At 48.5% G+C, this 23,366-nt stretch overlaps 1 protein-coding gene across 1 annotated transcript in view; it reads left to right on the forward strand.

Moving 5' to 3' along the window:
• Window positions 1-23,366, forward strand: part of LOC119456565 (NGFI-A-binding protein homolog) — a 624,616-nt gene that overhangs the window by 517,072 nt on the left and 84,178 nt on the right. Inside the window, exons 11-12 of the mRNA XM_037718396.2 lie at window positions 20,166-20,285; window positions 20,999-21,132. Coding sequence (XP_037574324.2) covers window positions 20,166-20,285; window positions 20,999-21,132 — 254 coding nt within the window. The remainder of the gene's footprint in view (window positions 1-20,165; window positions 20,286-20,998; window positions 21,133-23,366) is intronic.

The following is a 23,366-nucleotide window of genomic DNA, read 5'->3' on the forward strand; positions in this document are numbered from 1 at the left end:
CGCACAGTGTGAGCATCATTATGTGTAATATTAAAGCCAGCAAATCTTCATAATAAGTATTTTCTGTGATCTGAATTACAAAAGTTGGGAACTAGAAATGAGGTGCGTGTTTTGCATATTTCTCTCTTTTTCAGTACTTATGCTAAAAATAGCAAATATTACTTTAGTACGTGTTCGTTGAGGTGCTTCTTTGTAATTTCACGCAGGTATTCTCAAAAATTTTCTCAACAATTATTACTACTATATATCCGTTTAAAATACCAGGGATCAGGTTATAGTTTTATTTACGTACCCGCGCAATTAAATCAACTGCAGAAGTGCGTAAATAGAGATACAGTTATATCGCGCACGCTATTGCGCGATATCTTTGTCTTTGTTGAATTTCACTTGACTGCTTAAAACTTGTAAATTAGTTTGTGTCCATGCCTGTTCAGAATGTACTCATCAGATGTGTATTCATTTCATTTCTTGTAAGTTGCACGTGCACATTATTTACTGTTGCTTAACTTCCTTTTAATTGTTGCTTTTATTAATATTCCTTTTTAAAAGTGTAACAGTATATATTCCCCTGGCGCTAATGGTATTTATTCAAATTTCAATGCGCTCGTAATGAGTATACATTTATGTAGATGTATTCATTCCCAGGGAAGTGGATATATACCACGTGTTGCATTAATGAACCTACTTACGAAAGTTTATTGTATGTATTGGGGATGTGCGCGCTGCTGCTGTTGCCTGGTGGTGACCCCCTGGCCTCGTGAAGCTGGATGTTTACAGCTTCCTTGCCAGGGTGGCCACTGTACTTTGTGCATCTTGTAAATAAACGTGACTTGATTTATCGCGCAGTATACGTTGCCACTACTACGCCTTGAAATAAAACAATAAAACATAAAAGCACAGAATATGAACACATTTCTTGCGGTCAAGAAGGAGTTAATTCAAAGTCAGCTAAACACAAAGGATTATTTTCAATTTTCAATAAGTACAAGTACAGTTTTACCACGGGACATGGTCACATTAAGCCTACCGAACTTTTTTCGCCCACTGCGCAGTGTTTTTTTTTTTTTTTTTACAGCGAGGCCTATGTCTCACTGATTCGTCTGTGAGTGCCGAAAACGCACTGCAGGAAAGCCAGCTTACACAATGGAACTATCTGCGAATCAGCGCACACAATCGCACACCACTACAGTTTACATTCGCAGTTGTACCGATAAGAACAATGGGAACTGCAACGCCACGCTACCCAGACGAACTGTACATATCTGCATAGGCTCGCGAATGAACGTGGCGTGACGCAGTGCACCCGCGTGACGCAGTGCATTCCCGGCCGTCACCATGGGCAGGCCGCGGGTGCAGCGCACGGCAGAAGAAGAGGCTGCCGTAAGCTAATGTAAGCGCGAGCGCGGTCGTGCCCGTAAGGCCGATCCCGTGTATCGGCAATGGCATGCAGTCCGTGAAAGTGTGAGCGTGTAATCAACGGCTATACATGATCTAAAATAAAGGCTATGCAACTTAACGAAATGTGTCTTCATTCAACTTCAACGTTCAAAAAATACAATACTAAACAAGGAATCAAATTACATATGCATCGCATCGGGTCGCTCAGCATTCCTTGGGTTGTTTTTTTTTTTCACCCTTTTTCATGCACGGTGGTTTTGTGATAGTAGGAACGCAGACGCAGTGAAGTAAGCAAGAAGAACGCGGATGTCCGTCGTGCATGTGGCGAAGGCCATCGCTGCATGGTTTCAACCCACCGGCGCGCACCACAGCGGCCACCAAGCGCGCTTTTCTGGAACATTGTTGGGTGAGGCGAGCTGCGTAACATGGACATACGACAAACGCTAACGGCTACACGCGCGAAGCAATCCAAACGGAAGGGCTTCCGTCGCTGACCAATTTTGTTGAACCCGTTGACAACAGTTGTGCTAATCCATGCCAACGAGCGCGATAGAAGTTGTTGACCGATGTCCAGCGCCTTGTTATTTGCTGCCTCGAACTTTGTCCGGCAGTGACTCGTTTCTTATCAAGACCGCTAGGACCACTGATGATGCGTCTCATATTTTTAAAAATCAATTGAATCGTATATTGCATTCCGACAGTTAAGTGTCTAATCGAGCCACGTTCATTCGCGAGCCTATGAACTCGTGATCAGCATAATGAACTGTAGAGCAAAAGCTCCTCCATAGCGGCCATGCATTGAAATCGGTAATCGCGGGGGCGCCGCCATGTTGGTGTAGGCCCGCAGGTGCAGACCACGCGATGCCGTCCTCGGTACGGTGGCGCCTTCCATATAGTTCAGCTGCCTGCAAACGCAGCCTTTCACGCACCGCAAATTTTACATAGAAATTTTACAACTAGCTTAGAATCTTTCTCAAAAATATACGGATTGTACTTTCCATATGTAGTACGTACTGCGTGTACATGCTTTTTATTGCATTATATTTTGATTGTCTTTAGTTTTACAAAAGTGAGAGGGCCGCGGCTTTGCGGTTGCCACTTTTTTCACCCAGCTTTTCCTCTATTGACGTAGTATAGTAACTCCAGGTTGTTCAGCATAGGTGCACACCTTAAAGTGAATGGTATAGGAATTGTTCTCTCTTTGTTAAAGAAGGTATAAGTAAAGAATAAATTGACTGTGCTTGGATAAATTAAACAATTAACAGAGGTGTTCGGACATGAAATGTGAAGGAAGTTGCGAAGAAGTCTTGCTTTCAAGAAGAGGTAAAAATATGCTAGTTCCAAACGTGGTGCTTGGGATTTGGTGCTTCAGTTATGTTCACTAGGCGAGGCGGCAACATGCTTGCCGGGGAGGTGCTATATTGTATTGATTCATTCTGTATTCTTCTTTCCCGTCGGTCATCCCGGTGTCGGCCACTCGGTGACATGAATGATCAGAAAACGAACGGAATTAGGAGAAGAAAGGTGGGTCAGAGCGTTTCACCGATACCTGCACATCTACACCTCGAAGTCCGCCTTTAATGCTATTTGCGAAATGCGTCGTCTCTGAATGTCGTTACGTGTATCTTGTTTTTTTCTATCATATTTCAGATGATAGAAATATACCACGCCTATAATTTAGTGAAAGCACCCTACGGCGTCGTCTGCTCCATCCACTGCAGTTAAAATGCATGCCGTGCCGTTAGCCAAGCTTTTTCTGAGTGATATGCTTAATTATGCACGTTTGTTTGGAAGCTTGAGACACTGTATGAAAGAGACCCTATGACAACTAGTACTGCCACTCTGCCGCTGTATTTTTTTTAAAGGCGGGTAACGTATTTGTGCCGCGCGCTACCGCGATACATTACTGGTGCTGCTTTTTACCCTCTTTTGCGGTCTCGATCGTCGTGTGCTTGCTACGATCGATATGAGCACAATAAATATATTTTCTATGTTTTGTACGCAGTGAAAGCTCCTGCGTGTTTAGGTAAGATTCTGACACGGAGGAACTATGAGCAGCATTTACTTCATACTGACGACGGGCACACTCAGCAACATAAGTGTGGGCCAGTGCAGTGTGCACCAGATAGAAGCATTGTACATTTTATATTGCGTGAGCAACATGGGCTCAATTACTTTTCTCCCTCGAAGTCAATAGCGAGCACACAATAATTTGTGTATCCATATGATACACAGATTATTGATACACGATGAAGGAGGACACCATCTCTGTTAGGTACGACTGACGATGCTTGTCGTGTAGCTGAGAGTGTGAGCATCGCACTATTATAGCAGTTCAAGCACCCATAAATTGCGCGAAAAACAAAAAGATCCACTGAGGTATTGACGTGTGCACAATAAACATGGTATATGTGTTATACGTGACTCGCTTCGACTGTGGCAACGCGGTGTGTCGGTGCACTTTAATCATCGCTTCGACTTTCGTCGTGAGATCGGTATTGCGGATTTTAAATGCGTAAGCATTTCTATTCTTACCCAGCGACAAAACTGCCCGTCCATCCCGTAAAGGCTCATTCACACTAGGCCGACACCGATGTTGGTCTGCCGACTGTTGGCGACGGCGTTTTCCTTCCTTTACACCGTTGGCCAGAGCGTCTGCTATCGCCAACATTCGGCAGACCAAAATCGGTGTCGGCCTAGTGTGAATGAGCCTTAAGAGGATCGCTTTCAAGATAGAGCCCGCAGCCGTAGAGAAAGATATTAAACGAGAGCGGACACTGTCATAGAGCCCAGCAGCCGAATTGTCTGCAGCGCACCAAGCCGACGGCATCAATACCTGAACCACACATCCGGTTTCGATTCTGGGCGCGCCCGTTTTGAGCGCTATATAGCTGGCACGCGTTATATTTGGGGGAACACCTGCTGCCCCAGCAGCGCGCCAGGTGTTGCTTGAGGCACGGCCGCAGGATAAAAAAAAATCACAGCATATCCACGGGGTGAATGATGATGAGTGGGCGAAGCTCCGGAGGGAATCATCGGATCTCCCGCTTAAGGGGACGCTAGCACAAACGCGTTAGAAACGTGCAGTACTCTCTAGTAAGGGGGAGCGGCCACAGCGTCTTACGCAGCCATTTACACATGCCGGAACGTGCACCGCGTTTGCCGACGCCATCACATGACTGCTGAGAGAGTATACCCCCCGTATTCATAAACGCTCCTCGACTTGAACTTGACTTGCCACCGCTTTGGGCAGCGCGTTCGAAACGCGTTGAAGGTAAGGCGGAGAGGCCACAGCGTCTTACACCAGCTTCTTACACGGGCCGTAACGCGCTAGCACAAACGCGTTAGAAACGCGCTAGAAACGCGGCCTTTCGTTAATGTTGGGTATTTATTGCCATCGTGGTGCGTGTGTCCATGTCCGCTTCGTGGCGTAGTGGGCTAACGCCGCGCGCTCGGAAACGAGGGGTCCCTGGTTCGATTCCGCGCTAGCGGACACAACTTAGGATTTTTTTTCTCATTTTTCTCAGACTGGTTACACACTACTGGTTACACACTACTACTACGACGACGGGGACGGAACGGGTGCCGCTATAAGGAGCTTCGCCCCTAAAAAAAGGTGCAGCCTGCCGCGTGCATCGAAAACGGTGTGATCCGCCGCGGCGCCACTCGTCGGGGGCTGTTGTCTGGCATCGGCATAGCAAATGCTTCAGGAACGCGCTTGGAACGCCATCGCGCGTGCCAGCCGACGGCGCGTTCCATCGCCGATGACTAGCGCCGTTCGGCCCAGCCAAGCGGCCGACAATGCAACTACGGCTGTCACATTCGCTCCCATTGCAACGCGCCCGACGCGGCAGGCCGCACCTGTTTTATTGCGATAGCAATTATATGGACACTCAAAAGCAGATTTCTGCCGTCGGCGTCGCCGTCGCCGTCGCCGTGAGGTTCCGTATGACGTCATTTGGAGAAGAAATCGTCGCCGCGCGCCGAACGCTGTATGTGCGAGTGAAAGGGCGCGAGGGGCGCGTCTTTCACGGGGAGTGAACGCACGGCGGAGAACAAACGCGCGTTCTGCGCCGTGTTCGCTTAAGGGCTGCAGAAGTAGGCGTCTCTGTTCTCCTTCACAATCACCATGTATGTAGAGCAAACGCGCCTTCTTCCGACGAGCGAGAGGCCGTGGGGGAGGGGGAGGGAAGGGAGGCGACGTTTAGCTGCGGCACCAAGTGCCTATTTATACCAGAGGCTCCGGCAACAGTCACCAACGCCGCACGCATTTTGAGCGAACGCGGGCAAAACGCCGATGGCGTCGACAACAGTTCTGCGTGTTGCCGATGCTGCTGCATGTCCAAGTTTATACAGCTGATAAAGCTAATATCATTACTTCGTATAGCTCTCTACAAGTTTGCTATCGCAATTGATGCTTCGCCTTTCAGGTGAAACTGCGACAACTTTTTTCATCCAGCGGCCGTGCTTTAGGTGACGCCCTTGCTCTCGGAAGCCTGCACTGTCGGCGCGTTCCTTGTCCGCGCAAGCCTACGTTCTGATTGCGCCTCGGTAAGGTCAACTCAAAACGCGCCAAGCGTCTCAACGTGCTCGCTTGCCCGCGAGGAGTTCACGGACCGCTCAGCGGCGTTCAATTAGACATTAATGCTTTCGCATTCACAGCTCAAGTGCTTAGGCGTCCTCGAATTTTTATTCCTTTTGCCACTAGATATTCGTTGCAAAAGTCACCAGTAGATTTGTGGCATTTAATAACTGATTTGACGGAATGTCTGTCAACAGCTTTCAGTGACGACCTTAGAAAGCATGCTCAAGTTCAGGAACTTAAGCTAGTGAATGCGCAAAGACGTGGCCATTCTGTACAGAATCCTTGGATTAGCAGCACTTTTCACTTCATCGACACGTGTGTTCCGAAAGAAATGCATTGATATTGTCACGCGGTTGCACGACCATGTGAACAAGATGACAAGGTCCGTTCAGTCGGATCCTCTACTTTCTTGCCTTCTCTGCGCGTTTTCTCCCAAAAACGGTAGATGGCATTAGTCCCCTCCTTCTGAAAACATCCACTCGATGCCACGCCGACACAAGAGCTACTGTGTGAAGTACGGCTTCAGCCGTATGACATGCCCGATTTCGGACCGAAGCTGTCCACGCGAAGACAAGACGCCGTCCGGAAATACCTCGTGTGTAATGTCACTGACAAGTTTCAGAACCTTGTACGGTCCGAAATAGCGGCTTAAAACGTTTTCAGAGAAGTCTGACGTCGAATAGGGGTCCACACCAAGACACGGTCGCGGGGGCGATAGGCGACGTTTCGACGGCGGAGGTTGTAACGTCGTGCATCGGCACCTTGCTGGTAACTGATGTTGACGCGAGCCAGTTGGCGGGCTTCTTTGGCGTACTGAGTGTAGTGCTCGGCGTCTGGAGCAAGTTCATCGGTTTTGTCGCACGGAAGCATAGCGCTGAGCATGGTTTGCACGTTGCGTCCGTAAACAAGACGGAAAGGCTAAAATCGCGTTGTTTCCTGTATTGCCGTATTGTAGGCAAACGTGATGTACGGAAGAATCTCGTCCCAAGTTTTATGCTGCACGTCCACGTACATTAACATGCAGCATGCCTGCTATGGTTTTGTTTAACCTCTCCGTCAGTCCATTCGTTTGTGGATGGTAGGCGGTTGTTTTTCGATTACTCTTGCAGCTCAGTCATTTGTGCTGTAAAAGACGTCGCCTGTCCATGATCACACACAACGGGGTACCATGCCCCAGGACGATCTGGTGTAGGAAGAACTTCGGAAGTCGTGTCGCAGGGCAGTGCTTTTGTCTCGGCATAACCAGTCAGGTAATTCGTTGCAACGATAATCCATTTGTTTCCAGTGGACGACGAAGGTAAGGGTCCTATAAGGTCCATTCCCACGAGGTCGAACGGTGTCCTAGGGGGTAAAATTGGTTGGAGTAGGCCCGCAAGTTTCACAGGTGGTGTCTTGCGGTGCTGACACTCGCGGCAGCCTTTCACAGAGCGGTATACGCTAGACAAAAGTCGGGGACTGTAGTACTGACGGGGCCAGTCGGGGCCAGTAGCCCAAGTGTCCTAACGTGTGTTCGTTGTGGCATTCAAAGAGGATGTTGTCATGCATGTCAGTAGGCACAACGAGGAGAAAGGCTTTGTCACTGCCACGGGCATTTTTCTTGTACAGGATGCCCATTCTGAGAGAAAAGGTGGATAACTCGCGAGCAATATTCCGAGGAAGTTGAGATTTTCGGCCCTCCAGGTAGCCGATAACAGGCTGTAATTCTTTGTCTGCTCGCTGCCCGAACGGGAAGCCAGAATCAGAAACGGCCCCGAGGAAACCATCGTCATCCTCAGAGTTCAGAGCAGGGTGTCCCAAAGGTGCGCGCGAAAGTGCATTGGCGTCTTCGTGTTTGCGCCCGGACCTGTACACAATCGTGATGTCAAGCACAAACTCCACCGAGCAAGACGGCCAGACGGATCTCTGAGATTTTCCAGCCAGCACAGCGAGTCGTGATCAGTCACGACTTTGAAGGGACGGCCGTAGAGGTAAGGCCGGAATTTGGTCGTCGCCCACACGACTGCGAGACATTCTTTCTCTGAAGTAGAGTCCTCGGCTCGAGAGAGTGTACGACTGGCGTAAGCTATGACGTGGTCAACGCGGCCATGTTGTTGTACAAGGACAGCCCAAAGTCCGACGATGCTAGCATCTGTGTGGACCTCTGTATCTGCCTCCTCATCAGAATGGGCACGTACAGGTGCTGTCTTATGCGCTGTCATAGCTCTGCGAAATCCGTCTCGTGCTCTGTGGTCCAGGCAAAAGGCACATCATCTTGGGTGAGTCGCGTGAGTGGTTCGGCTATCTTGGCGAAGTTGGCAATAAATCCACGATAGTACGCGCACAAGCCAAGGAAACATCGCACTGCTGATGCCTGATCATTTGAGCATTTTGCCTGATGCAACACGAAAAGCGGTGACGGCCGCAGTTTTGTCTGGATCGGGGCGAATTCCATCTGCACTCACGACATGGAATTTTACAGTGAAGCTTTCTATGTCTCACTGATTCGTCCGTGAGCGCCGAAAACGCACTGCAGAAAAGCCAACTTACACAATGGAACAATCCGCGCATCTGAGAAGAATGGCGCACGACATACGTATCGCAGAACACTACAGTTTAACTTGGCAGTTGTACGGATAAGAACATTGGGAACTTCAACGCCACGCTACCCAGACGAACTGTATATATCTGCATTGCATTACCCGCGTCACGCAACGCATTCCCGGCCGTCACCATGGGTAGGCCGCGGGTGCAGCGCACGGCAGAAGAAGAGGCTGCCGTACGCTAACGTAAGCGCGAGCGCGATCGTGCTCGTAAGGCCGATCCCGTGTATCGGCAATGGCATGCAGTCGGTGAAAGTGTGTGCGTGTAATCAATGGCTACATGATCTAAAATAAAGGCTATGCAGCTTCACGAAATGTGTTTTCATTGAACTTGCACGTTCAAAAAATACAATCCTAAATAAGCAATCAAATCACATATGCATCACATCGGGTCGCTCAGCATTTCTTGGGTTCGTTGGGCGGTCGTTGGCTTTGCACTTTGATTCAATTTGCATGGGAGAAAGCTTCGCGTTCAACAATCTTTCTTTAAGAAAGGGGCTTTGGTTTTGTTTCTCTTGGGGTTATACTTCGGTGGCTTGTTGGATGTTTAACAATAAGCGCGAGGCTGATGCAAAACCGGAGACATCTCTAAGGAACACCGATCTCAAGGCGCATGCAAAGTGTTCATGGCTTGAGCACTGATTTGCGTCACTTCCTTAGCTGAAAAATAAATTTTAAGACTTGAGTAGCGTATTTTCGGTTATTAAAAAGTTGCACGTTAGAAAGCAATTGCTGGTCTGCGCCGGCATCACGTGAAAATAATTGTACGCGCAAGCTTAGATGAAATGATGCTTGTCGCGGCGAGGGAAGCGAGAATCGCGCCCTTTCCGTTTGTGCTTCGACGCCGCGGGGCTCGCTGTGCATGTTGTCCGCACGCTTTCGCCTAACCCGCGTTCACCATTTCATCACTACTGCACTCTTACATCTGCGCTCTTATGTCTGCACTCTTAAGAGTCATTCGACGAAACTCGCCCTGTCGCAAACTGGACTGGTATAGCAGCGACTTTCTTGAATCTTTTACGTTCATTTTTTATATAGTGTCGCTGCTTTTTGGTTAAAATCGGCTTGGCATTCTGCCTGTATCGATTGCATACTCGATGTGCGCCTCGCTAGCACAGCAGCGATTGGGCGCGGCGCTTCCTTCGTACGCACTTGCGACGCTCGAAAAAGACTAATGCGCCAGACAGAAGGTTGAAAGGCACGTGAATTGCATTCTCTTCTTTCATGGGGCCGCCATTTGCCACAGCTCTTTTAATTAGAATGCGATTGCAAGAAGAAAACAACACGAAAAAAAAAAGGGGGGGAGGCGGAAAGAACGTACAGCTCCTGCCATAAAAAGAAGTAACAAATACGTACGTGGATGCTTGCACGGAAGAAGAAAGTTGCAAAGGAAAGCAAGAGCTGCTGGGAACTCTTTCTGCGGCACCGTGTCTCATCAGGTTTCAAAATCAGTTCAAGCCCCCGCGAACAGCAAAAACGTGCGAAAGAGAAAGAATCCTGCACGAAAAATGAAGTTTCTATGTATTTACATTAACAGAGAAAAGAAGGCCCAGCTGGAAGCGTACGTAGTTAAAGGGTAAGAAAAGAATGAAACGCTCATCTGTTTCTATGCGCCTGAGAATATTTACATATACATAAAAAAGTTCAGCCGAGCACGATCCGTCCACCCGTTCTTGACAGTTTTTTTCCCCTCTTTCTTTCCCGCTAGTTCTTTCTTTTTTGTCTGAGTGCGTACTCTTTCACATGGGCTGTTGTATTTCTTTTGCGTCTCCACATGGAATAACAACAACAAGGACGCTTGAGGAAATAAAATGATGGGGTGCGGTGCGAAGGAGGCGCCGCTATGTCCGAGAGAATCGATACCGGCAGAAGGGTGGCCTGGAGCGCCAACACGACGCAACGGCGAAAGGCAGGTGCTCGCCAGAAGCGCCCTGGACTGAACGGCATTCCGCCAGCAGAGCAGCGACTCGCTGCCGTGGTGAAGCTGTGCTTCGAGCTCTCGACCCGCACACGGGAAGGTGGAGGCCGCCCTTCTTCAATAAGTGTGCATTCAAAGAGCAGATTGTGTCCAGCATAGAAGCCATCAGTTTTCACTTGACTCTCATTTATTACGTCTCCCAACAAGCTTAGAATGTTACCTCAAGTTGAAGCTTCCGCAGAGAACGGAGTACGAATCCATTTACCATTTATCGCAGTTTTCCAACTATTCACTACAGAATATGTAGGCAACACGGGACATAATTTTGAAGGGTTCAATTTATTGTCTCTGTAACTCCACTTTGCCTTTCCAAATTAAGCGCTAATAAAAGCTGATGTTATCAAAACTGCAGAGAACGCTGCAGTCACTGCCTAGCACATAGAGCTTGTTCTTTCTGATGCAAGCAGTGACGAAGCCTTTTACTTGGCACTGCTCGAGACTTCACACTTGGTCATATTTCTTGCCGTGCAGGGGCACAGGTCATCGTCGATCACTTCTGCTAACATCTGCAAGAGAATGTCATTACAGGTTCCTTGTTCGCGAATCACAAAGCCGGCGAGAATGAAAAAAAAAAGACAAATTTTTGCCCGGAAAGCGAAGTGTTTGTAGTGATAGCAAACTGTCACACAACTACACGACTACTGTTCTGAATTTTATTGGCCTTATAAGTTACAATAAGTATTCGCTTACTAATTATTGTACAAACATGGTGTCCCGCGAGCACACACATACATGGAACAGATTTGACTCAATGACCGCGAAGACTCGCTGTCAGAACGCGAGCGCAGAGCAAACACTTCTACTGCCTCTGGTAGTTGGTATTATGGTATAACGGGTAGTTGTTGTTAGAAGTATCCTCTCGTTTAATTCAACACATTGCTTTATCCTTAATCTTAATCCTTAAACATGGTCATTTGTTCTTTATTGGCACGGGTGATTCTCTCTGTTTACTTTTCGTTACCTTTTACATGCAGATATTCGCTTATAGTTGCTACAGGGAAACTCTTTCGCCGTTGCACCTTATTCTCTTGCTTAGGAGACCTAAATCCTTTATTTCATAATTAGCCAGAGTTCATTGCGGCCCTTATTTGGTCTCCGATGCACTGTCGAGAATCACCCTGCTGTGGACGAGTGCGCGCGAGTCGCCCTCCAGGAAAGATGCATCCTTTACTCCCCGAAGGCGCCCTGATTTCTGTTCGCCAGGGAGTGCGAACCGTTAGAAGCACTGAGAAGCGCAGCAAGAGTCCTGCGAACAAAAATACCAGCTGCGCCATTTAAAACATGACTGACGCATTGAGAAAATTACGAAAGATAATGCGAATGAAATTTCTTCGGTAGAATAAAAATAACTTGAGTGGTAGAAAAAAAAAGGGGAAAGAAAGCCAGGACAGCATTTCTCGTGCTCGTTTTTGTGCTTGTCACGCGCAGACCTCTCATTTGCATCTCGATTGTGCCGGCAGCTGGCGCTGGTAGACCGGCCAGTGATCGGTGGCCCGCCCACGCTCGCTGAGAAGAGTGCGTTGAGTCACGGTTGCCATTGAGCGCTGCACTCTGTACACAGTGCACACATGCTGCTGCTTTCTGGGGCTTTACGTTCCAAAACCAGTTCAGATTACGAGGCGCGCCGTAGTGGAGGGCTCCGGATCAATTTTGACCTCCTGGGGTTCTTTAACGTGCACTACAACGCAAGCACGCGGGCGTTTCTGCATTTCGCCTCCATCGAAATGCGGCCGCCGGGGCCGGGATTCGATCCCACGACCTCGTGCTCAGCAGCGCAACGCCTTAGCTGACTGAGCCACCCCGGCGGGTAGTGCACACATGCGCAGCACGTTTTGCTGTGCCGTGTCTCGATGGTATACAGTGAGAGAAGGCTTCCGCGAATTGCGCTTATTTCATCATCATCGTCGCCACCACCTGGGTCAACCACCCCGTCTTTTCACCTTGCTGGAGCCATCATACCGTCTCATGTTTACTGTTATGGAAAAATAGAAGAACAACAAAACGCCAAGGGGAAAAAAACACACAAACAGTATCAAATTTCGCATACATGTTGCAAATCTGAAAGTGAAATGAACATAGGCAGCACTCACGATTACACAAAGGGGGCAACACAACGAGTAATCAGAAAGCAGCCTTCTATGACCATGTGTCTTGCAACGTTTACTCACAAGAAAACTTGTACTGTAACAAACAGACCAACTTTAATTGCACTGCAGCGAACAAATCTGGCAAAGAGCTCCATGATCTTAAATGACTCTGCTGGCTGTGCAAATTTTGTGTGTTATGACATACAGTGTGAACTTTATGCGAACTTTGCGTTGCCGCTTTCGGATCTTCATTTACCTTTTATATTGACAATTTATCTGGTTTGTGTGTTTGATTTAGTCGGCCTATCTTTGATACGTACTGCTTCGCAACTAGCGAAGGAGTAGTGGACAACACCCATGATGCCAACCTCTTCTACACACACTTTCAATAAAAATAATAAAAGAGGCGCATAAAAGACACACACAGCACTGCACTCTTGCCGGCAGGTAGGTGCTTTGTCAAAATAATACAGGCACTCACCTAAGGTTCAAAAGGAAATAAAACAAATAATGCTGTTTCGAGACCGCTACGGGTTCCTTGTCCGCAATGAAAATATGCGCAAGAGGCAGGCAATTATTTAGGCGTTTGGTGGCGCATAATGCGCATGTCGTACACCTCGGGGTGTCCGGTTGTTCGCGTTTTTAGTCGGTTGAAAATGCAAAGTATACAAGAGTAGTCTGGAAGATAGGCTCTTCTCTGTCGCGCTCGCAGAATCCCAATCGATGATGTGGTCGTGTCCGCCAATTGCCTTTCCTGACATCGCTCTCGTTCTTTTAAAATTCCCAGTTTCACCTCTGTCGATTACCCCTGGAAGCTTTTCCAAAGGGTCGTTCACACGTACAAGCTTCTGTCTTAGTTTATTGGCACGTGTGCAATTTTTACGCCGTATGTACCAAAAACTGTTGCCAGTGCCTTTCGCGTAGGGGACAGCCGCACGTTTCTGCTTCGCCTTTTCTTGTACTGTGTCATGGTTAGCAACTAAAAACCGGAATCCGGCTCCAGTTACGTGATGCCTACCAGATGGCGTTGCCCCCCGGGTGGCTAGACCGGGTTTCGCCGCTCCCCACCCACTCCCATCATCAGCAACGCATCCTCGCGGCCATGATGCTTGCCGCCACCACGTTGCGTTCTCGCTCGCGACAAACGTATAGCGTGACAGCGTGTCTGGCGTTGCACCCTTCCATGCGGTCGATGATGGTGATGATGATGTGCACTACTGAAAGCGTTCGTGCCTTTGAATGCAGCTTACTTTTTCCCTGTGCACCCGCATCGCGGCTGATGACCATTACGGGCGAGGGCGTGGCATGCTGGGGTTATGAATCGTAATTGCAGCACATAAATCGTTTGCACTGCATTGTTTTCTGAGTGGTTGTAACCGTACGCTAGGTCAGACCATGGGGAAGCTTATAGATAAGCGCATTCGTCTTCTCCTGTGAGACGGCAAAATAATTTATGCCTGTTTCGGGACAGAACATCAATTAGTGGCCACTGCGCGACCTGAACACCGCGACCTGAATAGCGCCCAGTTGACACACAAATCTGGGAGCACATATTCCTCATTCGACGTCGCATGTTGAGCGGTTCCGAAGCGGGAGGAATAACAAGCTTAATTGAAAGTCCTCATGCACAAGTGGTGGCTCAGTTAGTTAAGACGTTGCGCTGCAGAGCACGAGGTTGCGGGATCGAATCCCGGCCGCGGCGGCCGCATTTCGATGGAGGCGAAATGCAAAAACGCCCGTGTGCTTGCGTTGTAGTGCACGTTAAAGAACCCCAGGTGGTCAAAATTAATCCGGAGTCCCCCACTACTGCGTGCCTCATAATCAGAGGGTGGTTTTGGCACATAAAACCCCAGAAAGAAGAAGTGCGCTCCTTTTATTTATCTCAGATTTAGGTCATTTGCAAAGCGGATCTGAATTACCCTGTGTATAAGCGATATCCAAACCAGGTTCTGTAATGCTTGCAGCGTAAAGAGAAACCACTTTACTTCGGCAGAAGCGAACATTTCCTTGAGCGCGTCAAGCGGACTCGTCTTACAGGGTTGGACAGTCTTCAATGTTTCCAGGCATTTCTTCGCGAGAGTCACTTGACTGGAAGAACAAAGACCACCTGAGAATGATGGCGAAAGAACGTAAGAATAGGAGCATTCGTACCTTTGCTTGGTGAAGAGATAAAAGCGGTTGTTGGGGGCGCGTGTAGTAATTTATACGGCGACTGCGCTCATGTGACATTTGTCCGGGCTGCGGTTCTTCGTGCAAGCCGAATGAGGAGGCCACGGGGCGCGTCCCTTGGCCTGTAGGCGAGCGATTCATTTGCATAAAAACGCTGTCTCGCGGCGGCGCCTTCGTCCTAGGCCTAAGCCCCCCGTGGGAGCCGTAATCCTCCCTTCCTTGTGAAAAGCGTGCACTCAGGTGCTTCGCCGATCGCCTGGCCTAGGTGTCGTGGCCGTTCGTCTTGGCGAGCCTCGCGCGCACTAATCCGCCCCCGTACCGTGATAGGATTCATCGGTGAGGCTCAAAAGCAATTATTCCCAGCTTTAGGCCACTGAGCGCGCAGCATTTTCTTTTTCACTGAACATGTCGCCCGAATAGTAAAGAAGGCGTGCTTTATACTAAGATTATTTGCTTTCCTCCGCTTGAGCTTTTCCCCACCAACTTATCCCTCCGCTACCCATGCGGCGAAGGCGAGATATGATAAGGTTAAACGCCCGCACTGCGAGAGCTTGGTGTATGCGTTCTCTTGCTAGGAAACTCAAAAAAGAAAAAAAGACCTGTTCTGAATCACGTCCCTGAAAGGTGCATGGTATTAAAAAAGGACGCATATGACTGCCGTTCTGCCCACAAACCTCCGCGAGATGCATGATAAGGGAATCCACCTGATAGGATGCGGGTTTCTCAAAGTAAGGTTAGCGGTTAAAGGATAACTTTCTCTTGACCCGGGGATCTAACCAAGGACCAACGCCTTTCGGGGGCTCTGAGCTAATCTATCAGATAGCTGAGAGAGACCAAATTAATCGACAATTTGTAGCGCAGAATCAGCACGATGGAGAATTTTTCGTACCAAAAAAAAAAAAAAACAGCATTTCGTACCGCAATCGCCCTTCTTGTTGCTTTTCTTTGACCACAGGTGTTATGCTTGCTTTCTCGCCTATTAGTGGCTGTATAACCATAATATAACCGTAGTAATTCATTAAGGGTTTTATGGTAAAACGTCCCTAAAAGACATTGTGTCTTTCTCTAAGTAGCGATCAGTTTTCGTAGTCTGTGATGATGTTGTGGTGCTAGTGTCGCGGATAGCCACACGTATTATGAAACACGCCTTTTACGGCGCAGTTTGAGACGTGACACAGCGAGAGACACAAGGCAGATCAGCCACAGCTGAGAAAACCGCATTCGACTGCGTATCTCGGCAAGCAGGCTTCAACATGTGCCACGCCGTCCTGCTGTGATTGTAAGCGGAGCAGTCCTCGCTTTACGTCTCCCGTTGTCTTCTAATGAATCGGGAGCCCGCTCCCTCCTTTCCGATCTCTCCTGTTTACTTGTACCGGCTGTTGTTTGTTTTGTTTTTCTCTGTGGCAGTGGCGTGCCCAGCTGTTTTTGTGTTTTTTCGTGCTCCGGTCTTGCTGAAAGGTCGGCTCCGTTAATTTTTTTTCTCCCTCCCTCCGCCCCTGTCGAGACCCCGCTCAGCTTTGGCGTCGCTGTTGTTGTTGTTCGGAGCGTTGCTTTTTGCGGAGCAGGCCGAGCGGGAGCGCTCAACTTTTTGATGCAGTCCGCGCTTCGACCCGCCATCTTGGTGGTTTGTTGTTGTTCTCCGCGTGACTCATGTCCCTCCTTTTGTTGCGCGGCGTTCTCAACCCCGAGAGCCGCTTTCCAAGTGCTTTGTCGTTGCGTTTGATTAGTGCGGCTGCATTCAGTTCGACAACGTCACGCTTCCGACGCCGCTGTGTTCACGCTGGGGGCAAACTATGGCGCAACGGCAATATACGTCGCACACGCCCATGTCTCGTGGACGCCTAACGAGAAAGCGCGCTCAAGAACGGCTTGCGTTCTTTACACATCATCCGTGCGAGAGACCATTGGGACACCTTTCGTAGAAAGTCCGCGATAACCTGTCAAAGTGTGGCATACCGCTAAAGTACCGCGAAAGGCCAACTACACTCCGTACTACTAATCACGCCTTGCGACACATTTAAGTTTTCATTTTGTCCTGCATCTCGAGCCACGGAATAATCTGCTCTTAGAAATTGGAAACACTGCGTCTGTAGAGAGGTCAAGTTCTAAGATAGAGTATTACTTCTATCAACAATCTGGTTATCAACAATCTTGTGTTATGTATTTGTACTATGTATTATATATTATTAGGAAAGTTGTAACATGTATTAATAAGCTTCTATTATAATCTTGCATTGTCTTTGTATCTTGTACGTTTTATTTAAAATTTGCTGATTTCTAATCACTTTCGCTGACACGGGCGACTCCTTTTTGTCTCCCGTTATACATATAATTATGCTCCAGAACTCGCCCGGTGACCCGCTACCTGTAAGAGCGTCAAAAATGCGAAATAATAAAGAAATAAATAAATGAATAAATAAATAGATAAATCAGGTTCACGAAGCCACGTAGCAGAACTGCCGGGTGTCCATGCATACCTGTATATGCTGTTCAAAATTGAGGTGCAAAAATATTGCAAAACTATTAGATTTTAGCAGCCAGACTAACTATAGCGTGATACCGCATTATTTGTTAGAGTAAGCTCATCAGTTACATATATAAGCTTACGATATAGAACCGAATAATTTGTTATTTTTCAATACGAAAAAGAGCATATAATTTTCCAAATTTCAAGGCGGTTATTATTGCAGCCTTTATTAAATATTTAGGCAATTTTAGACATCGTACTGGGGCTCATTGCTCAAATACGTACACCAATAGTGCAGCTATACACGCAGACACCAGGCCTCGAAGTCCCAGATCTCGATTGGATAACTTAGGTTATGCCTATAAATTACTAGTTTTGGCCAGTTTTCTCCTTACTCTGTATTATCAAAAACGGCTTCCATTCTTTGAACATCCTCCTTTCGAGACGCCACTGGGACAGTTTTCTGCAAACGTTTGTGATGTCGTGGTGCTTCCCTTAGCTTCAAGCACGTCGCTGAAGCCATGACTACACAATTGGTTGCATAGTCTTGCTCTGGAGGTTTGCAAACCTGCACCTGTAAATAAAGCGCTGCGAAATGTGTACGATACTCATTGCCATTGCCTTTAATTTGTAATGATGTGACGAGAAGCAACAAAGGCAGACTGTATGAACACGAAGGCCTGCTGACCACACTGCAACTTTCTACCTCGACTCGTTAAGATCCGTCAGAAAGAATGGCAAGCTAACAACAGGAAAAAGAAGACGCATATATCTGTCCGATATAATCTACCGAGTCCATAGCTCAAGGGTATTTAAGCAATTATTTATGGTACTTTGTAATGCTCACACAAAGCTAATGCAAGCGTACTATAGCCGTTGCGAACTTACGATAGCTTATCTGGAAAGCCATTTAAAACAATTGCGCAACCGCTGTTATAACGTTTAATACTTGATTTAGTGCGTTCATAATAGATAGCTCCCATCTTTCTTGCCTCTGCTTTTCAGTGACAGTTTACCCGCGTAAAACAAGAGGGACCTGTGTGATTGAAATTTTGAAAAAGACATTTATTCAGACTAATTGCGGTATTTTGGTAGCCCTGGATTTCATAATTGTTCTTTAGGAATATGTGACTTGCAAGTAACTTGAAAATAACCGCTTGCATTTTTCAGTTAAACGCAAACACAAACACGGCTTCAAGCTACAATGGCAGCATCAACTGTTTTAATACCTTCAAGGCAACATAAATTGCTATTAAAAATAAATTCTTGGTTTTCGCGTGCCACAACCACGATAAGATTATTAGGCGCGCCTTGGTCGGGACTTAAGGTTAAGTTCGACCACCTGAGGTTCTTTATTGTGCACACGTGACACGGTCGTCCTTGCCCGGCGGCCGGCGGCTGTTCGCCGTCGATCAAGGCAGGCTAGATATGTTCGCAGGCGGTCAATCCCTCGCTGCAAGCGGCGAATGAAGGCTGTCAGCGCGGACCAATCAGGGCGCCGTCGCGTCCGACTTCCTGCCGCCGCATTTGACTCGGCTAGCCAGCCAAAGAGCCTATAGAGCCAACATGGCGACAAAAGCTGCGTGCATCGCGTACAGTGATCGATTGATTACAGCCGTCCAGGCGCGGCCAATATGTTTCAGTTGCAGAATAATGGTTCAGTTGCAGACACAATACTATTTTTACAGCAAAGCAGTTAAGCAAAGCAGGACGATGGTCGCGTCCATCCGGATGTATAAAAAAAAAATCTCATTGGCCGTATGCTGTATGTGCGAGTGAAAGCACGCGAGCGCGAGGTATGCGCGCTTTCAGGGGGAGCGAACGCACGGCGGAGCGCACAGGCGACTTCACAGTTGAAAGGGAGCGGTGGGCGAGGAGGGCATCGAGGCACCCTGCGTGTACGTGTGCGTGGCCACTCTCCCACTGCGGCGCATACGGTTTGGCGCCGACTCTCTCTGTACGCCGGGCGGTCGCGCGCACCGTGTCTTGAAAGCGATCTGCAACACGCTGTGCTTTCGCCGCTCAGTTTCCCCTAAAGCGATAGACCCCATGAACCTTCGCCCGCTGCTGCTGGCGTGCTTGCTCACGCCATCGTTTTGACAGCGGTTGTGTGCGGTCACACAAGCAACGCGCAGAACTGTTGTCGATGGCGGCGGTGTTTTGCCCGCGTTCTCAACGAACGCGAGTGGCGTTGGTGACGTGTTTATGAGTAACGTGCCAACCTTTGCCGTACAACCGATGGCGGTGTACCGCAGCGACCATAAGGCCATGGACCCAGTGGTCACTAAATAAATGAAAACCACCGTAATACCAACAGTTTGGGCAATATAAATTTTTCTTTCAGCTGGCCAAAATTCTCTGATACTTTACTCTCTTGCGGCAACGTTGCGCGTATATAAATGTGCCGTCTTATCGACAAGCTTTACGGTGAAGGCAGGCTAAACACCTATCATCACACTGCCACACTACGTGCCATGCACACTGTTTGTCGCGCCCTGTCGTCCCAGCGTGGAGGTATAAAATATGAGAAATCCAGTAGAACTGACGTAACTCCGATTGCTATAATACAATTTCTGCGAAATTCTCTTAATAAAGAACGCCTTTTGACTTTGAGCCGATGAACCCCTCGTGAGAGAAGGAAATGGCGGACATCCCTGACCGAGGCGCTAAATAGATACTTGTTGCCAGCAGCAGTCCATGTGACCAAACACTGGTTGTTGGAAAGCTCTTCAGGGAGCTGTTTTACCTCTGGCGCAGTTATAGATTTATTGTAGATATAGATTAGAGTATGCTGATGCTTCCATGTTTACCTTCGCCACAAAAGTGACCAATTGACAATGACAGATTGCCAGCGCGACCCATGTCCAGAAATGTGATACAGGCTTGTTGTTTGCTGCTGCAGCACGTGCTGAGCATGTCCGAGGACGACCCGCGTCGGATGGACGAGATCCGAAAGTACGCTGCCATCTACGGCCGCTTCGACTGCAAGCGCAAGCCCGAGAAGCCGCTCACTCTGCACGAGGTGAGTGGGGCACTTTGAAGGTTTCCTTATGGTAGCTTCATTCACTATATGCGCAGTGCAAACGTGCGTGCTACATCAATCACCGGGGACAGACGGTCGGGCAGTGGTACGAGAGCATTTCTATGGGACTCTTGGTATAGGCTAGCTGGTTCGTCATGAACGAATGTTTTCAGCGCAAGCAAGGCGAGGATAGAATGAAAAGAAATGCAAACAATGAAATTGCACCCCACCTTTCCACGATAACACATTTTTTTTTTATTGGGCGCGAAATAAGCTTAAACGCGAAATCACAGAGGCGTATTTTATTCAGTTGGAAAGGAGTAGTTGTATTGGCATGTCATCACTATCACTTATAGAAAAAAATCGAGTAGATTTTTTTACAGGTTGCTTATGATATTGCGATGATGTGGGCACATGTATACCTGTGGTTCCGGATGCATTAACAGTCACTTGCAAGTCTGCGCTGGTCCTGTTTTCATGTGTTTTCCTTCTGTCGTGGCCTTCCTCGAGCTGAAAACATTCGTTCCTATGGCAACTTGGAATTCACCCACTGGTGCGTTAGTGGTGGAGGCGCCTTGAACAAAAGGAATGCGGGCATTCGGACCTGACATGTTCTATGGCTCTAGGACAAGCACAGTTTCCAGCTCCACACAGGTGACGCGTGCATGACATCGTGGACAGAGTGAACAGAGCGCGTTCTCACTCGCGTGCAGGTGTCGGTGAACGAGGCCGCGGCGCAGATCTGCAAGCACATTCCGGCGCTGCTGACGCGGCGGGACGAGCTGTTCCCGCTAGCGAGGCAGGCGGTGCGGGACAGCGGTTACCCTTTCTCCAAGGGCCAGTCGAGGTGAGCCTCGGTTCCTTTTTTTGTGGCGACTGACGCTTGCCGCTCGCACTGTGGGTCCCGCCTCAGCGAACGCAAGGTCGTCCTCCGGGTCAGAGGAAATCGAGGAGTGACCTTTTGTGCACCCCTCGGGTCGGCCGAATACGTAGCGTGTTGTGGGGCTTGCGACTATCGCTGCTTTGAAAAGCTGACTCTGCCTGGGCGTCTGAGGAGCGCGGGTGGGCAGCTTTCCTTGCTAGTGAAATGTGCTCATCTGTAGTGCTTTTATGGCATAGTCTCCTCCCGTTGCAGCGCGTATTAGCCGCAAAATATCGCGTGGTACGTAAAATAGCATTCTAACGAATTCGTGATTTTAATGGAAGTAATGCAGAAATATTTGCTTAGAGAGTTTTTCACAATTCTCAGTTGAAATTGTAAAGCAGCTCAAAAAGCGTGATTTCAACGAATGTTTTGCAATATGTACTAAACCTCCTGAGAGTAAGAACAAACGCAAATATGGAGACTATATGCCGTGCTTCTAACGTATCTAAATTCTACAAATTAACCCCCCCCCCCCCTGAAAAATGCATATTCAGTGCCACAAATATTAACCATAACGAAGCCATGCTGTGCGGGAAAACAGTGACATTGCAAATGTGCAAACATGCAGGGCACATGGCGGAATCCATGTGCAGAGAAGCGTGCCTGAAAGTTCAGTTCTGTATAGAACTAACGGCGACACAGATATTCCAATAACCTCCTCGTGCTCAACTACCCTCATATATGAGCTTCACATGCAACGGCAGTTGGCCTAGTCGAGTGGCTTGAACTGAGAGAGAGAGAGAGAGAGAGAATAAACTTTAATAAAAAGAGCACGCGAGCGTAGGTAGCTCCTGCGCTCTGCAGTGGGTGGTCCCCTCAGTCCAGGAGTCCAGTGGCCTTAGCTGCCCTTCTCGCTCGGTTGACCAGGTTGAGCTGGTCCGTCGAGTCGGAGCTGGACAGCGCTGCCTCCCATTGCCGTGTGGTGGGGTGTGTTATGGGTGTTAGCTGTGGTGTGTTTACGCAAGCCCATACCATGTGGTAAAGTGTTGCACATTGATCACAGTGTGGACATTTATAGGAATACAGCGCAGGGTGTATGGTGTGATAAAGACTGAAATGTTTGGGTGCATGTTCCTGGGAATTCGTGAGACGTGCATAGTTTCTTGTATTCGTGTTGGGATTTTGGTCAGTGCGCTGGTCTTCCGTATGGAATATCCAAGACGTTCTAAGACGCAGCGTCCCGCTATTGTGCGTAGTAGTCTTTCCTTCTGGCTTACCAGGTGGGCCTCTATGATTTCCCGTGCGTTGTTGTACACCCCTGTCTCCTCGAGGCGAAAAGTAGCCGATCCGGGTGGGAGTCCGAGCGCTTGCTTATACGCCTTGCGTGTCAGCCGGTCGAGTACCTCCACTTCCGCGTTCCTTAAATTTAAATATGGTGCCGAGCACGCAATGCGGCTCACAATCAGAGCCTGCACTATTCGGATAAGGTCCTGTTCCTTGAGTCCCCTCTTCCTGCTAGTAATTCGTTGAATCATGCGCAAGATCTGCGTGGTCGTGTGTTGTAGCTTCTGTATGGCGTATCCTCCGCCCCCGTCCTTTTGTAAGTGTAAGCCGAGGATCCGAAGTCTGTCTACCTTGGTAATCTCTCTAGGACCTATTCGCAGGTGGATGGTTGGTGCCGGGGCTGTTGATCGTCCTCGTGAGCGCTTCTCGATTATGAGGAGCTCCGACTTCTCCGGCACGCATTGCAGTCTGCATGTCTCCGCATAGCTTGCTACGACGTCTACTGCCTCCTGTAATGCCTCTTGTTGTTCTCCTATGGACCCTCCGACCGTCCATATCGCGATGTCGTCTGCATACAAGGCATGTCTGATCCCCGGTATTTTCTCGAGTTTCATCATGGCCACATTGAAAAGTGTTGGTGACAGCACTGCTCCTTGTGGCGTTCCTCTGTTAGGTGTGTCTATTCGCTGTGACCTCACATTTCCCAGCCCTATTGTGGCTGTGCGATCAGTGAGAAAAGCCCTCACGTAGCTGTACGTTCGTCGGCCGCAATTCGTGTCACTGAGATTGGATAGTATGGCTTCGTGCCCCACGTTGTCAAAGGCTCCCTTTAGGTCTAGTGCGAGAATTGCTTTTGGGCAGCACGGCGTTGCTGCAGTCAGTACTTCCTCTTTGAGCTGCAGAAGCACGTCTTGCGTTGACAAGTTGGGCCG

The sequence above is a fragment of the Dermacentor silvarum genome, chromosome 6, assembly GCF_013339745.2.
Source record: "Dermacentor silvarum isolate Dsil-2018 chromosome 6, BIME_Dsil_1.4, whole genome shotgun sequence".
In the NCBI taxonomy this organism is placed as follows: domain Eukaryota; kingdom Metazoa; phylum Arthropoda; class Arachnida; order Ixodida; family Ixodidae; genus Dermacentor; species Dermacentor silvarum.